Below are 17,197 nucleotides of genomic sequence, written 5' to 3' on the forward strand. Positions count from 1 at the left end.
TATATATATTTACAGGAGACGAAGTCAAAATGTCATGTGGTGCATTCCAATTCGCCAGCACCATCTGCAAAAACCCAACCTCTAATTTAGCTGCCTGCTTTATGCCTTCCATTCCTATTAAAAAGCAGTTACTTGGCATGATAGCAATGGGTACAGTTTAGGAGCCCTTATTAAAATTGCTGCTGCTGCGGGGAGAAAACAGCAATAGAGAGCAGCAGCTCAGCCTCTTGACAACACAAAGACAGATTGTTAAAAAATAATAATAAAAAAAAAGAAACTTCCTTGTATGCAGACAACACTTCCTCATTAGGTCTCTGTCCAGAACATTGCAGTACGGGACCTAATCAAATTCACATCTCTGTCATGGCAAATAATTAAATCCCAGGTTGGAGAATAATGCAGTACTGTTATTTCAGACACTGCAGCCCACAGGTCTGTTTTTCTGGAGTATATGCTAAAGGAAGAAATGGCAAACCTATTCCCAGGCCTTCCACTGAAGGTGAAAACAGGAGCAAAAAACCTTTCCTGATGCATTACCACGCCCCCTCGTCCCCACCCTGTCCCCCCCAACATCTTTCAGAAGCAATAATTTGCTCCTGTCAAAAGAATGTGTTGTGAGGCTGAAGTGGGGACACAGATTTGATGAGACAGATCAAATAAGATCGTCTGCAATAACAGCTCTCTGCACCTCAGTTTATTGCCTACCTGTCAGTAATACTAATACTGGCCCAGACAATCTCCTACCTGAGACAAACCTCAGTGGGGACTGGAGCCCCAGGGAGATTCCCCTAGCCAAGCCTCCTTCCTCTTCTCCCCCTCCCACCCCCTCACTGGTGGGATGTGCCTCCCTCAAGGAACAGCCAGGGGGTAAATCTCCTCAAATTTCAAGAAATGCAAGAGGCCAGGGATCCCTAAGCCCACACCCTGTGCCCCTGCACTGCCCCAAGAGCTCTCCCCGGCTGGCTCAATTGTGGAAGAAAAGATGATGCCGCAGAGGCCGTGCTCTTCCCTTACATCTTGCATTCTCCACGCAGGGGCCAGGAAGCTTTCGTCCTATCTCTAGGCCAAGCAGGTCATGAACGAATCCCTGAACAAATTGCAGCTCCAAAAGGTTCACGTAAAGAGACCCCGGTGATTGCAGAGGAACTTCCAGGACAGTGATGCACAGAGAAGACAAACCAGCCAGTGATGGACCCGGGACCTAAAATGGGTTTTCCATCTTTAATTCCTACAATTCTGTGACTTGCACCCAACCCTTTGAAAACCACCCTTTGCTGAAAACCTATGTATTTATACAAAACCAGACCCTGAAGTCATATATATGCTTATATGCCACTGAAACGTAGGCACTTCTGAACAGGAACACAGACGTTGTTTCAAGTCATACTATACCTCCAAGTTTTTGAAAGGAGCATCGACCACGTAAAGAGTTCCTTTGTTTTAGATTGGTTTTAATCAGACATTGCCAGTGCTCAGAAATGCTTTTCTCATGGGAAATTATCTCAGGTGTCCACAGAGAAAAATAGCAACAGGAAAAAAAAAATAAAAACAGGATCAATAAAAATTTCAGATCTCATATCAGAAGCCTAAAACTGATGACCCCTAAGAATCAGAGGCTGCTTTGCAAAGGTATGAGAAATGCCCAAAAGGCATATGCGAAGTATTCATCTTGGAAGCATCTGTGCCACTGTTAGAGCCTGCATGCACAGTCCACTGTCCAATACACAATGCAACTGACTGTAAAACATTTTCTAGAAAAATTTACTACCGTGCTTTGGAGGATTGACAGGTTTTATGTAACAAGAAACTGCATCCATTAGAGGACAATTGCCTATTGTCATTGTAACTTTAAACAACCAAAATGATATCATTACTGGGTCTTTTTATAAAAACCCTGAGACACATTTAAGATCCCTTTGGGCTTTTCCTTCACTATAAAAGTCATCAGTATAACACTACCCCGGCTTACAGTAACTAAGGCCTTAGTCTTGGGTCTCAAGACTGCAGCAAGCTACAACTATGGAGATAATAACACCAGCCATGTCTTTGGATTTTAAGATTGTAGAAACAAGAGGTGGTGTGTTAGGGACTGGACTGAGAGGCACTGTAATGGACAGGCAGGGTTGTAGCACTATGTTCAACACCAAATTCTAAAGTATCATTGTGAGAAGAAAGGTGCATGGTTCATTTCATTGCTGGGATAAAATTCAAAGAGGGGTTTGATTACAGCTCTGTGAAACAATGGTTGCAGTTTGCAAGGGTCTGGCTTAAACACATGAATTCAGAGCATAGGACAAATTGTCCATTCAGCCTCCCACATCTTCAAGCAGAAGGATTGTGAACTTTCTTTCACCTCCGGAAAGGCCAGAAAGATAAGAAATAAACCAAAAGATGCCCTTAGACCTAAAGGTCCCAAATCATTGGGTTTTGATGGTCCTCAAACCCAAGCCCAGACCTGGATCAAGTTTTACAAGTTGTTCTTGCATTTATATTAATCAGAACCAAAGCTTCAAATAGCCATGACTTCTGGTATGTTGGAAATAGAGATACAAATTCTGCAGACTGGATCCGTCTCTAAATAAAACCTAGAATCCATTAGCTTCGACCCTCAGGTATTCAGGTTGGAACCTATTTGCACAGTCCTAGAGCAGTCCTCCACAGTGCAAGGCTTGGTTGAGTCCTACCTAAACCACCAGGATACATAGAAGTGGTGCACAGACCTGTTTCTATTCCTTTACACAAGGGTGAATTTCCAACTCTGAAGAGTTCCTCAAATCCTAACTCCCAGATCTATACCATTCACCATAATACTAGGGGACATGATATTATCACTGATCCAAGTGATCCCTCTTCACCTCACATCAACAGGGGAGGCATTCAGTGCCGTCTTGCTGATTATACTTTCTTACACATCCAGCACTTTGGGCTTGCAACTCTCTTTCCCCTTCCAAAAACTGAATCCACCGCTGCAGTCTTACACCATCCCACATGACTATCCCTCATTAACTATTGATGCACGTGTCACAGTATAATGATGCAAAGTTATTTGATGCCAACAAATCAGAGGAGGAGGAAAAACAAACAGGAATGGTGCTTCCATCGCAGAACAGCGCACAACAAACTCTGCTTACTGATGCATGGATTCCCATAAAAGAGCCAATTCCTCTTCCCAGAATTACTACCAAAAAACTGACAGCTCATTAAAAATACTTCAGCATTCTCCACCTCTGGCCCAACATACTGTATGATGGGGTGCCTGATGAGACTGTCTAATACTTTCCATATCAACCCCTGGTTTTCAGTGACTAACTGTTTGGGTTGAAATTTTCTATAACTGGCATCTGACTCAAGATGAACTTTTCTGGAAAGCTTGAGCAAAATTGCTCCATCTATTTCCAGGAGATTAGTGAAATATAATAATTATACAACACAATAGGCATGCAGAATACTTTGTAGGCATGGAAGAATAACATACCTCCCCCAAAAAACGTTACAGTTTATATATAAAGCAGGATAGAAAGATGCAGTGCAGCACTCTAAATTTCTATACATGTATGTGATAAGGAAAAAGAATTGGTACATGTATGTGTATGTGTTTAGCTTCTATATGTAATTCCTATCCTTTGCCATTTTTTGGACCTTAATCCCCATATGTATTTCAATTTCTCTTGCTCTAACTGCTACCAGTTTCATTTCTTGCATCAACTGGTTTTTCGTAGTCCTTTCATACTGCCTAGATCTTCATTTTTGGTTATTTTACTTTTTTCAACCTTTTCCAGCTTTCCTTCCTTCTTGTAAATGATAGTGTTTGGCCACTGTTGTAGAACAGCAGCTTAATTTAGAACGGCATTCCTAAAACTACAGCCCCTGCTCAAGAGAAGTATTTTTGATATGCAGTTGCTTCTTGCTCCCTTAAAACCAGAGAGAAAGAGAGCCCCTTCCCCTGTCCAGACATGTTAAGACAAACAGCCAGCTGATGTAAATTGAGGTACAATCATGGTAGTTCCACTGATTTCAGTGGAGGTACACTGACTTACACCCATGTCAGGATCAGCTTTAGAGGTCTGTCTTGGTACTGTGCTACACAGTAACAAGGGGGTTCAGATCCCAGCTGTAGAAAATCTCTCATTTTCCGCCCCATCAAGCCTCATCAAAAGCCAAGATGCTATATCATCTTTGTCTCTGGAAGACTGGTCCTAGCTGAGGACTAACAGCTTTATACAAGCCACACCATAACTCAGGTCCCAGAGGGAAACAGCCTGCATCTGGATTCTTCTCCCTCTCATAACTCCCTGTAAAATAAATAATGAAGACCAAGGATAGGATTACAGTTTGCGGAAGGCACCAATTTCAAACTGGTTTCTCTCCAGCAGGTTCATGCCATACCTACGTTTCAGGCTAATAGAGCTGTTGGGTTAATTCAGTCATAAAAGAAGTGTTCCCAGGAGTAGGCAACCGGGAAGAAGCAGGCCAGACAGAAATACATGCTCCTAACATCAAGGATTAGGGTGATGGTTACCAGGTGTTGAGAGATCAGATGACCTCTACCTCTACCAATATTAAAAAAGGGACTGAACTTCACAGCTTTAGGAGAAGTGATGGCTCCTCGTTAGGACTTGGGGTAAGCTGTACACAAAAGTGTGATTACTGCCTAGGTGGACACATCCAAGCAATCTTTAAATGACCTTGCTCAGGTGTCTATCAGTGTAACCACAGCAGCACAGAGCTCAGCTAGCGCTAAGTGCTCAGGTATTTAACCAGTGTGTTGCAACTCGTGTTGAACCCTGTGCTACCACAAGCTATACTACTATTGGTGCCCCAGCCAGCTACTTTAAAACTAGCTCAGCAAGTCTACATGAGCTGCAATCATATCTATGGGCTGTAGCTTAGCTAAGATTTCAGTAGCACCAGAACAACCCGAGCAGTAAGAATCAATGACAGCAATCTTCTTACGGAGATCGCGATGTTCAGAGAATTAGAACAGAAATTAGCTTGGAGGAACTGACAATTAGAAGCATCACACAAGGCAACGATGGATGAGGCCTTGAGCAATGAGTCTATCTCCATTTAACAGCACAATATACTCCTCTGATATGAGACTGTATTGGATGCTACGCCAATTCAGCTCTTCCCTCGTGCTGAGGTGGGAAGACTGAACAGGTCCCAAACAAGCAAAAATAAACCCAAACCAAAGCCTAAAATTCAACAACCAAACTTGCTTGCAGTTCAAAAAAAATGGAAACTAATGCCTCCTCCCCTTACTCTGACAGTCATTTTAGGCCTGCCCAGGCACCTGTCAGCGCCAATATTAGCCTTTGTCCTGACCTCAACAGGAGCAAAACTAGACCCTTTGTTGAACTGGATTAAATCCTGCCAACTAAAACATTTAAAATCATTCCCTACCAGACTATAAGGGAAAGTCTTCCCATTTTCCTTAGATTTGGATAAGCCACTGCATTTCCTTTTGGGCTGGCCACGATGAAAAATGTCTACTAGATGAATGACAGAACACTAGGATGAGCTGAGGAGACCATGTGCTCGAGGTCACTGACGGGGCAAACCACTTCCATGGAGAGGAACAAAATGTAAAGCCCCAATTTACTGATTGTTCATCCTGGCTGGTGCTAAGAACACTCACTGAAGCCAGCTGGAAGTGGAATAGCTCATCACCTTAGGACTTTTGTTGGCAAAATTACCACTGCACTGCTCAAACACATATCAATTATGTATGCACTTATAGCTCACCCGTTGTGTGTCCCTTCCTTTACTGCAATCATTTTTATTTATATAAAGACAGCACTCCCTACATTTGTAATCGGAGAATTCAACAAACCTTCCAGTTTCTCTACACACCCATAGCATGTCACAATCCATTAACAAATCCTAGATGGCGGAATTAAAACTGACATCTCTGAAACAAATGTTACTCTAATTTACCATCAAAGAGCAATCTACAGGCAAATTGAACAGCTGAACAACAATTAGGGATGCTTTTAACTATTCTGGTGCTGGTCTAGTTGCACAACACTCATTGATAGGATGGCCACCCTCAGGTTATGCGATGGAAGTGCCATCAAGAGACATATTCAAAACCACACCAGACCAAACACTGGAAAATGTGGTCTAGAGAAAGCATGCTGGCATTGGCTGAAGGACTGGGTTAGGTGAACTAAGAGCTCTTTTCCAGTTCTAATTTCTGGGACATTCCTGTTTACACACATGCCTTAGTCTCCTCACCAAAACCCTGTTCATCGTGGTCCTAAACCATGTCTGCAGTGGCACACTAGGAGTTATAAGCACAGCCAGCTTCTCCCCAAAAGTATCAGCCTCCCTACATACATTAATGGCAAATGATGACACAAAATAAGCCTTTTCAGTCGATCGCTATTTCCAGGGACGTGCAAGCCCTACTAGGATTTAACCTTGAAGGACAAATGTGAGTGAAATCACAGATCCCCACAACTCAATTGTACAGTCTCCTCCTGATTCAAAGCAGGTGCTGGCTTTGGCAGGTTGCTGATGGAGTCACCGTTCTTTGCCTCTGCTGCAAAGAAATCAGAAGTCGAGGGAAAGGAGCAACTTCTACGCAGAATAAGCACTTTTGCCAGAAAGTTAAAATGGCGGGGATAGTAACAGAAGAAGAAATGCAAGAAACATAACACTGCTGAGTCTATGAAATATTTTATCACCTTGGTCTGGTCAAAATTTGATTTATTGCAAGGAAATATTTTTAACATCAGGTTTATGCCTTTGTTCAAGTTGCCTACTCTAACAATATGAGATATGTCATTCAAAGATTTAGTGGAAGACAGGAAAAACCCCGAAGGTGGTCTCATCATTCATGTCAACAACTGGGGAGAGGGGACATTTTTTAAAGTAAAATGTCAACTGCTTCTATTGAGCCTTATCCAAGTATGGGACAACTCTTCTATATTTCAGGGTAGGGTAGGGCAAGAAGAGGGACAGATGTTCAATATTATGCTACCAAAGCCAACTTTCCCTTAAGGTTTTAATTCTAGGTCTAACTCAAAAAAAAAAAAAAAAAAAAAAAGAAATCACAAGGCATCCACATACCAGTTTGGACTTGGATCTGGCTACAGTTCTCTAAAATGTGTCAGTTCTCATAAGCTTTTGCTACATGACACTGGAAATTTAATAACAAAAGTTGACATCAAGTTATAAAATCCACAAGCTCATCTGATCCCATGATATTAGCATTTGGGTTGGATTCCCTGAAGGCTAGCTATTGACATTTTGGCACTAGTGAATCTAAATATCCAAATCTGAGCTCTAGCTTTGATTCCATCACTACTCTGCAATTCAAAAGTCAACCTAAACAAAAACCTGAATAATATCAATATACTCTAACAATAGTATGTTAAAAGTGGAAAGAGTTCAAGTATATATACACTGATATTTAAGGTCAACATTGAGGGTTGCTGTGAACTGGCTCAAGTCACACAAGCCACCAATCCACATCTATATCTTACCTCACAGTCCCCACCAAAGATGTCCAAAAATTGCTGCTTATTCTTGGAGTCAAGCCCATCTAAGCATCTGTCTGGAAATTACTCATCTCTTCTTTTGTGCTTGGCTCCAATTATGGGCGGCAAAGACAGCAAGTGGGGTATAGAAGGGAAAGAAGTCAGAAACAGGAAGTTGTGGGACTGCCACTTGCACTCAGATTCACAGAAGTTTAGGGCTGGAAGGGACCTCATGTGATCATCAGGTCCAGCCCCCCTGCTTTGGGCAGGTAAAACTGCTGGGGTCAAATAACCCCAGCAAGGTGTGCATCCAGTCTCCTTCTGAAAATCTCCATGGTAGGTGCCTGCACCACCACCGTTGGGAGTCTATTCCAGAGTCTGGTCACACGAACCATAAAAAAGTTTTTCCTTATATCCAGTCTGAAACCTCCTTCTAGGGGTTTATGACCATTGCTCCCGGTTTTCCCCTGGGGCACTCTGGTAAATAGTTGTTTGCTTAGCCCCTGATGCTCTCCCCTGATATATCTGTAAGCTGCCACCAAATCCCCCAAAAGTCTTCTCTTTTCTAGGCTGAACAGTCCCATACCTGTCAGCCTTTCCTCGTATGGCTTGCTCTTCAGGCCTCTAATCACACAAGTGGCTCTTCTCTGGACTCCCTCAAGCTTCTCCACATCCTTCTTGAAGTGCGGCGCCCAGAACTGGATGCAGTACTCCAGCTGCAGCCTCACCAATGCCAAGTAGAGCAGGAGAATAACTTCCTTAGTTTTGCTTGAGATGCATCAGTTGATGCATGCCAGCATATTGTTTGCTCTGTTGACTGTAGTATTACACTGGTGGCTCATATTCATTTTATAGTCAATTATGACCCCCAGATCCCTTTTGGATGTGGTGCTAGCTGGCGTAACACCACCAAGCCTGTAAGTTTGTTGCATATTTTTCCTCCCGAGATAAAGCAGTTTACACTTCTCAGTGTTGAACAGTATCTGTTTCTGGTCCACCCATTTTACTAATCTGTCTAGGTTTGCCTGGATCACCAGCCTACCCTGAAGCATGGCCGCACTTTCCCAAAGCTTAGTGTCATCAGCAAACTTTGCCAATGTGCTTTTCACCCCACCAATGCAGATCATTGATGTAGATGATGAAAAGCACCGGTCTAAGTACCAAATCCTGGGAGACCCCAATGGCTACTTTTTGCCAGGTTGACACAGATCTGTCTATTAGTACTCTCTGGGTCCTACTCCAAAGCCAGTTTCCCACTCATCTGACTGATGAATTGTTGAGCCCATAGTCCCCTAGTTTTACTTTGAGAGCCTCATGGGACAACAAGTCAAAGGACTTCCTAAAGTCCAAGTAAATGACATCAACTTCATCCCCCTTATCCAGGTGGTGAGTAACCTGGACATAGAAGGAGATGAGGTTAGTCAGACATGACTTAACCATGACAAAGCCATGCTGGCTGTCATTCAGAATTTTGCCTTCTACTAACTTATCGTATATGGACTCCTTGAGAAATTTTTCAAGGATTTTTCCTGGGACTGATGTCAGGCTCATTGGCCTGTAGTTCCCTGGGTCCTCTCTCCTCCCCTTCTTGAAGAACAACATTGGCCAGGAACATGGGAACAACACTGGCCCTCTTCCAGTCTTCTGGGACCTACCCTGAGTGCCACAAATTCTCAAAAAGAGGTTTGCCAGCGGTCCTGCAATGACTTCAGCTAATTCATTCAGCACTCTCAGATGGAGTTCATCCAGTCCTGATGACTTATAGATAACCAGCCTCTCTAGCTGTTCTTTCCTCTACCTGAACTGTTGGTAGGTGATCATCCCTACTGTGATCATTCTGCATCATATTTGCATTTGGCAGGATATCACTCAGACTGGTGGAATACAGATGTGAATCAGTTGTTCAGGAGTTCATTGGTATTGGTGATCAGATGTCCAGACGCATGGAGCAGCAGTCCCACATTTCCACTGGTTTTCCTCCTGTTACCTACGTACCTATAGAAGGACTTCTTATTGTCCTTAGTTTCGGCTGCTAACCTGAATTCGGTCACCGCATTTGCTTTTCTAATCTACCCCCTACAGGCGTGGGCCAATCTTATGTAGTTCTCCTTGGGGCCTATTCCTAGCTTCCATCGTTAGTAAGCCTACCTTTTCTTTCAGAAGATCTGCAACTTCCTTGTTGAGCCAAGATGGCCTCCCAAGCCTTGTGCCACTTTTCTTGCATACAGATATGGACAACTTCTGTGCACCAAGAATCATATCCTTGAGGAATGACCACTCTTTGTCCACACTCTTTCCCTGTGGTCCATGACCTCATAGGGCATTACTCACTAAAGCCCTTCGGTTATCAATGTCAGCTTTTTTAAAGTCAAGAATTTGTAGCTTACTGACAGATTTCCCAGCCTTACAATGGGAATGGGCAGTGAAAGTAATAGTGTTGGAGTTGCTTTTTCCTAAGTTACCCTCTATCTTCAGAACACTCACCAGGTCAACCCCCTTGGCCAAGACTAAATCTAAGAGGGCATTTCCTCTGGTCAGCCTTTATACTTCCTGAGACAGGTAAAGCTCATTGATAAAAGTCAGGAATCTATGCAACCATTCAGATCTGGCCAAGTGTTCTTCCCAGGAGATGTCTGGGTAGTTAAAGTCACCAATGACGACCATATCCCATGCTCTTGCAGCCTCTTGCAGTTCTCTGGAGAATTCCAGATCTAGCTCCTCCTCTTGATTCAGAGGTCTGTAATATATTCCTACAGTTAGGTCCCTTTCGCCATGTCATCCTGTCCCCTCTCCATCCTCCTCTGTATCCTGACCCAGAGGGTCTCAAGTCGCCCTTCCTTAGTACCAATTTCAGCTTTCAAGGAGGTGTACTGCTCTTTTACATCTACAGCTACACCACCACTCTTTTTTCCTATGTGATCCCTCCTATGTAGGGTGTAGCTCTCTATAGCTACGGTCCAATCGTGGGTATCCCTATGATATCATAGTCCCTTCTGGAAGCAGGAGGCCCCATTCCTCCTGTTTGTTCCCCATGCTTCTGGCATTTATGTACAGGCATTTGAGCCCTCTGCTGAAGGTCCTTGGTTTCTGTCACACTGAGGGAGCTCCATTCCCTCAGCTTGTGCTGTAGTGTCCTTCCTGTCATCTCCTGTTGTAATGGTTGTTTGTTTGTTGGCCCCTGGGCTTGCTCCACTCGTTGTCCCCCAGTGATCTTAGTTTAAAGCTGTCGAGACCTGCAGCACCAGGGTAAATTCCAATAAGACTGCAGGGACTGGGTGGTCTATGAAGTGGGCTCACCACATAACCTGGATCTCAGAAGGGGCTGAGTTAGTGGCTTTCAGTATAGATGTTTCATAGGTACAGGAAACCTTCATTATTCGTGGGTTCCACGTTCGCAGTTTCATATATTCACGAATGCCAAACCAGCATTTTAAATACACTTTATACACTTCCAGGAGCTCCTTGGGAGCTCTGCGCTTGCTGCCGCTGGGCTCCCACTGCTGCGGTCCACCATCGCCGCCAGAGCCATCCTGGTCCCCCAGCCACCGGGGGCACTGTGTTCATGAACGCAGTGCCTTATTTGCAGATTTTGCCATTCACGGGGGATACAAGAACGTATCCCCGACAAATGGCCAGGGTCACCTGTATAACCTTGAAAAACAACTTAAGTTCAACCCTAACTAGCAGCACAAATATGACTTTTTACACTCATAGCCAAGAAAACAATCCTACTCATTAGTAAGCTATTGACCAGCTACACACTGTGGTAAATAATAGGGGTGTGCGAAGTGGGCCCTATTCAATTCGGATTCGGCCTGAATCAGGCACAGTGATTTGATTCGTTGATTCAGATCACTGTCCCTGATTCGATTCAGCCAAATCTGAATCCGAATCTGAAGATTCAGTGCAGATTTGGAGATCGCAAGCCGCTGCTACCTAGAGGTATATAGAAAAAACATTTAAAGCTGTGTCTATGTCCAAATCTCCAAATCTTTCCAAATCTCTCCAAATCAATTCAGAGGGTTCCGATTCGATTTGGAGAGATTAAAGGGTCCTCTCATTCGATTCTGGTTCGGAGATTCAGCTACCAAATCAGGCTGAATCTCCGCCGAATCAAATCAGGGACCAAAGCTTCACACAGCCCCAGTAAACAAACTGTAAATACCTGTGCTCCTGTCCATATGCTGTGCAAAAGGCCACAAGACCAAAAACCAGAGTGCATGCATTTAGATCTGGGATAGTTCAATGGACACAGTGATGAAAATTCTGGCCAGGATTTCCAGAGAGAGAAAAAAAAAAAAATCAGGATTCCAAGATTCCTCCATTCATAAAGAGAATTTCCAGGAACAAGGGTGTAACCCTCATCCCACCTGAGTCAATGGCAAACTTCCATTGACTTCACATAAGACAGGATCTCATAGGTGGGTCTTTTTTCAATTTTATTTTTCATACCTTTACTATTCCTCAACTTGTGTTTCAAGGGCTTTCCCAGGACCTTGTTAGCCTCTCTTTTTTTCTGTTCTCTGTTCCACTGGTGATCTAGTATATCCTCTAGATCCTTAATGAGTAGAAATGCCCCTTCCTTGGCTTACCTTTTTAAAGAGCCTGATGACATCCTCACTGATCTGCGAGAGTCGGACAATGACATTGTTCATGAAGATGTCATTCAGGGTAGCATGATCTCTGCTCTCCCGCCGAGTCTGGGTCAGAACCAGGTACCAGCAGTTCATGGGCGAAAGGAGATGCTGATCTTTCCTGAATAAATAAGAACAAATTGCATAGGCAAATGTGAGCAAATGAAAAAGCATTTAAGGCACAAGTGCATTCTATCCAAGGTACTGATCCCACTGGGTACACCTGAATAGATACGTTACTGTCCCTCCTGCTGAAGAGAAGAGGCCTAGATTGCTCTTTACCACAGGAACCACTGCATTGTTTGATTAGCTTCTTGACTCTCATTTGCAGAACATGTTATCAATCCAAGTTGCTCATCTTTCCCAGCACTAAACTGAGGGACATGTGAGATCTCATAACATATAGCCACAAAGGTGCCACTCTGTTGGATGTTTAGCATGCCCACTGCTAAGCATTCACGAGCATTTTGATGTGTTGTTCTGCTGGTGGACCACTTGGTCATCACTTCTTGTGTTACCAGTACCCCAAAGGCTTACTCCCCAGGCCTGTGGCTGCACACTGCATTGCAGCAGAAATGCCAACAGTGTAGACCAGCAAGTAAAACCTGGATACCAGACCACGGCAACGCCAGGGCTTTTCAAAGGAAAAAAACATTTCGAAGGAAAGAAAAATGGCTTATTAAGCAATCTCAGCAAGTCTCCAGAATCAATCCCCAAGATTCAAGTATAATAATCAAATCAAGGCAACTACAACTGTGGAATACTAGATCATATATTTTTTTAGCAGTGATGGACTAGAGAACTTCATAGGTCCTTTCTCTCTCTCACATCCACAGCTGTTTTATCATGCATGCTTTGTAGAACCTCTAATTGTTGCAAGAAAATGTCTTCAAGACTTTCCACCTATAACATTTTTGAGCCACAGACCTTATTATTCTTGTTAATTATCTGCATGTTGATAGCACTGGAAACTCCCAATTTGGGAATCTAGCTCAATCTAGCTCTGTGGTGCTAAGCACAGTATAACAGAGGGGGGGGGTTTTAATGGTTTTTGTTTAAAGCACATGTTTAGAACACAGAATGATCCATGTGAAGCACTGTGCCACTACCTTCTCATACCCATAACGGTATTGCCAACTCCCACAATTTTGCTGAAAGTCTTCAGATATTTAGTGGTTTTCTTAAAGCCTCGCTCCTGGACACGTGCTACAGAGCGATTATCAACTGTCATTTTAAAAAGCTAGTTTTCTAACCTTCCTGGCTGGAGAGAAAGGAATGGAAATATGACCAAGGGGCACCCAAAAGGCACAGAAACCAGAGGATATAATATAAAAAATATATATTACAAAAAAAAATCTGTTGTTGTTAAGGCCTGACTCCTGCTGAGGAGTCCCAGGCTCCCGTTGAGGCTCATAATGTTTCAATGCTTGGGGTTGACAATACTGCTAAAAACAAGAAATTATGCAAGAAGCCTCTCACAATTTGTAGACCATCATGACTACAACATCATTCTTGACATGCATGTTTATAAAATGATTTCTTGGCAGAGGTAGTCACTAAACTCTACCGTCTTCTGCCCATATTTATGCTTACTGTGGCTAGCTCTCTTCTCACGTGAGTCTTCCAATACAGTTGCTCCAATGGCTTCCAAGGAGCTACTCCCAGTTTGTACTGGTGCAAGTAAAGAATTGGGCCCACTTACTCGAGTAAGATTTTGACAGGTATAACAAGGGGCAGCCAAGCTTACAGTGTTGCAGTCATCACCACTGTATATCACAGTTTTCAACATGGGTAAGGGGGCAACAGGGGCACACCAGTGCTTCTCTTGCCACAGAGGGCGCATGCCAGCACTTCTCCCAGCACCCAATCTCAGGGGGTGCACGTGCACCCACATGCACCCCCTACGTGTCACCAATGGTTTTCTACACATAGAATCATAAAAAATTAGGATTGGAAGGGACCGCAGGAGATCACATCTAGTCCAACCCTCGGCTCAAAGCAGGACCATCCCCAACTAGATCATCCCAGCCTAGGCTTTGTGTAGCCAGGGCTTAAAAACCTTCAAGAATGGCAATTCCACCACCTCTCTGGGTAACCTGTTCCAGTGCTTTACTACCCTCCTAGGGAAAAAGTATTTCATAATATCTAATGTAAACTTTCCTTGCTGCAACTTGAGACCGTTGCTCCTTGCTCTGTCATCAGCCATCCCCCAAGAACAGTTTAGTAACACCCTGAATCTGACATTTTATATTTTTCAATAAAAGGTATATTTGAGTCATAATAAGGCAACAGTCTGCCCTCTCCCTATCATGTTGTATACATGTTCGAATCTGACCCACGCAGTGGAGAAACACCCCCGCAGGTAGCCTGTAGCACAGTTTGAAAATGTAGATGTCAAATTTTAAAAAAAAATCCCTCTTCACCCTGACTGGGGATCCCTGCTAGCTATTCTTACCATGGTTGCGACTAGCACAGTCTAATCCCTATGCGGCCAGGGCCTAAGGCTATCACTAAGAATCAAGCAGGTCATGCTAGGGTTAAGGTATAAATGAATCGTTTACAGTGGATTCTGTTTACTAATTAGGAGCTGCAGCAAAAAAGCTGTAACAACATTTAGCCTTTTAGCTACAAATGCTGTGGGAGGTTATAGGGGCTGATGGGGTTTGTGTTCGATTCAGACAGCCGCTGAGCCACTGCCACGCTGATTCCACACACATAAAACATTTGGCTGCATTGGCAGTAATTTCCCCATATTAATATGCTTTTCCCTGGGAGCATCCTTTCTGCAAGAAAGAAGCTGTTGACTTAAATATCTTTGCAAGCACAGGAATTCTCTCTAAAAAAATATACATGTAGGCAGGCTTCAATCAAGCCAAGATACAAAACCAGGCAACTCAGATTCTCTTCTCTGAGCTTCCCTTGCTTTTCACTTCATCCTAATTTACCAATCGCCTACAGTTTCCCAAGGCCAGCAAAACAGAAGCCGTTGCCCTGAAATGGAGATGCTCCCATTAACGACCCTAGAGACAGGGTTGTGCTTAGATCAATATGTGCATCTTCATACATAATTTGTTCTGTACCGTCAGTAGTTCCTTCCTTTCCCTTCCCTTCCTTCAGAGCATGAATTACTGAGAAAGGGGTTAAAGTCCACACCAAAGACTGTGCTGTGCCTTCTGCTACATCAGTCTGTAATGATAATTAGGCCTTTAAAAGGTGCAGGCAGCAAGGAGTGCATTACACTTCCTTACCAGAATGCAGCTGCTCTATGCAGCAGTTTCAAGGGCCTAGAAATGTGCAAGTCATAGCTGAGTGCCTGATGTACCTAGAGAACTAAGAAGATATTTCAGCAACCCTCAAACCCAATATAACAATCCCCATAGCACAAACATTATCAGGACAACACATAGAGAATGCAGTAACGAGCTGGGTCCCGCTTAGCTAGGAACATAGGAACACAGGGCATTTTACACATGCTCTGGGAGGTGGGGAGGGCGCTTTAATTAAAGTGGCTCCAAGAGCCACTCTAATTAAAGCACCACAGTGTCTCATGTATCAGTGTCCCCACACTTCAAAATGGTGGGGGGGCGTTTGAACTAAAGCTCATTAAATGAACTTTAGTTCAAGTACCCCTGGTGCCATTTTGAAGCGCAGGGACGCTGATACACAAGACACGGAGGCTGGCTAGACTGTAGTAATTACCACGCTCCAGCAGACTCGATTAATCAAGCATTGTATTTACAGCGCATTGGAGCAGCTTCGCAACACATCTACAGGCACCCCCAGGTTTATGAAGTCCAGTACCTTGCCTACACGGGTAACCATATCATATTATCCCTTGCATAAACTAGTTGACTAAAAGAAACTAGTGCCTTTTGGGGAGGTTTTCAAACCATGTGCATTTGGTGTTCAGTTCTTCCCTTCCCCCCCTCCCCCATGCACTGACTTGACAAAATATCAGTTAGCCAACGAGGCAAACTGATAATTTCAGTGTCTAAATCTTCTCCGAGACGCTGCACTTAGTTATTAACATAAAAAGTCATGATTAATAGCAAGTTTTCACCAAAAAAAGGAGGAAAATAAGAATTCCAACAATACATTGCCCAATATACATAGTCTGTTCCTGTTCCTAAATACATGTAATGCTTTAAATATATACGTATAGCTCTTTTCCTATGGAGACTCAAAGCAGCCCCAACATTCATATTTTTCACAATAACTTTGCAAGATGATAAGTATTACTCCAATCAGTTTAGAAGTTGGTACTCTGAGGCCCGTTTACTTGAATTTATAGGCTGACTAGAGGAATTCCAAATGTTAACATAAAACAAGCCCAGGTAATCCAGCCATCGAGACTGATGTACCTCCGTCAGTTCCCAGGTTTGGCTAAAAGCCCAGGGTTACCCTCTGATGCATACATGGTCCAGGCCCTCCTCTTCACCCTGATTACACAGAATATACATTTGTTAGTCGCATTTTAGGAGTGTTTAACTCAGGCTATAGCAACTCATGCTGTAGACCAGGGGTAACCATCCTGTGGAATAACTGCAAGGGTAGTACACAACAAATTGGGGTGGGAGATGGCAGCACAGAGCAGGAAATAGAGCAGTAGATCAAGCAGGGATCAGAGAACAGGAAAACAGAAAGCAGAGCAGCAGCTAGAACAGGGGAAGGGGACCAGGGTGGCTGTCAGGGAGGACACAGGGACCATCAGTTTAAAGTCTGAGGGTCAGATTTCACAAGGGCTCAGATCCTAGTTAAGCATCAGAATAAAGCTCCACCCATTGAGTGAAAATCTGCTTATACATGTCCTAATGACAGCTAGTGGGTCAGAGCACTTCTGACAACCTGAGCCTTCCAGAGATGCTAAAAACAGAACTGGGGCAAATTGAGAAAAACTGGCTCCGATTGTGGCTGCAAAGCACCTACAAATTTGGCCCAAAGAACCCACTCGTTGTTCCCTCGACATGCATATGAATAGGCCTGAACTGCAAGTGCATGTGAGAACACCCTGCCCAACCCTAACAGGGGGCAATTGCTAATCCTAATCTGAATTAAGATTCTGCACCTCCACCGACAATC

The 17,197-nt window shown here is 43.6% G+C and overlaps 1 protein-coding gene across 4 annotated transcripts in view; it reads right to left on the reverse strand.

Annotated features, from left to right (window-relative positions):
- The window catches only part of SRGAP3 (SLIT-ROBO Rho GTPase activating protein 3), a 208,683-nt gene that overhangs the window by 71,265 nt on the left and 120,221 nt on the right, over positions 1-17,197 (reverse strand). For all 4 annotated transcript variants that reach the window (XM_019499705.2, XM_019499704.2, XM_059715992.1 and 1 more), the window contains exon 3: positions 12,077-12,239. In XM_019499705.2, the coding sequence (XP_019355250.1) occupies positions 12,077-12,239 (163 nt within the window). The remainder of the gene's footprint in view (positions 1-12,076; positions 12,240-17,197) is intronic.

The sequence above is a fragment of the Alligator mississippiensis genome, chromosome 12, assembly GCF_030867095.1.
Source record: "Alligator mississippiensis isolate rAllMis1 chromosome 12, rAllMis1, whole genome shotgun sequence".
Classification (NCBI taxonomy): Eukaryota; Metazoa; Chordata; order Crocodylia; family Alligatoridae; genus Alligator; species Alligator mississippiensis.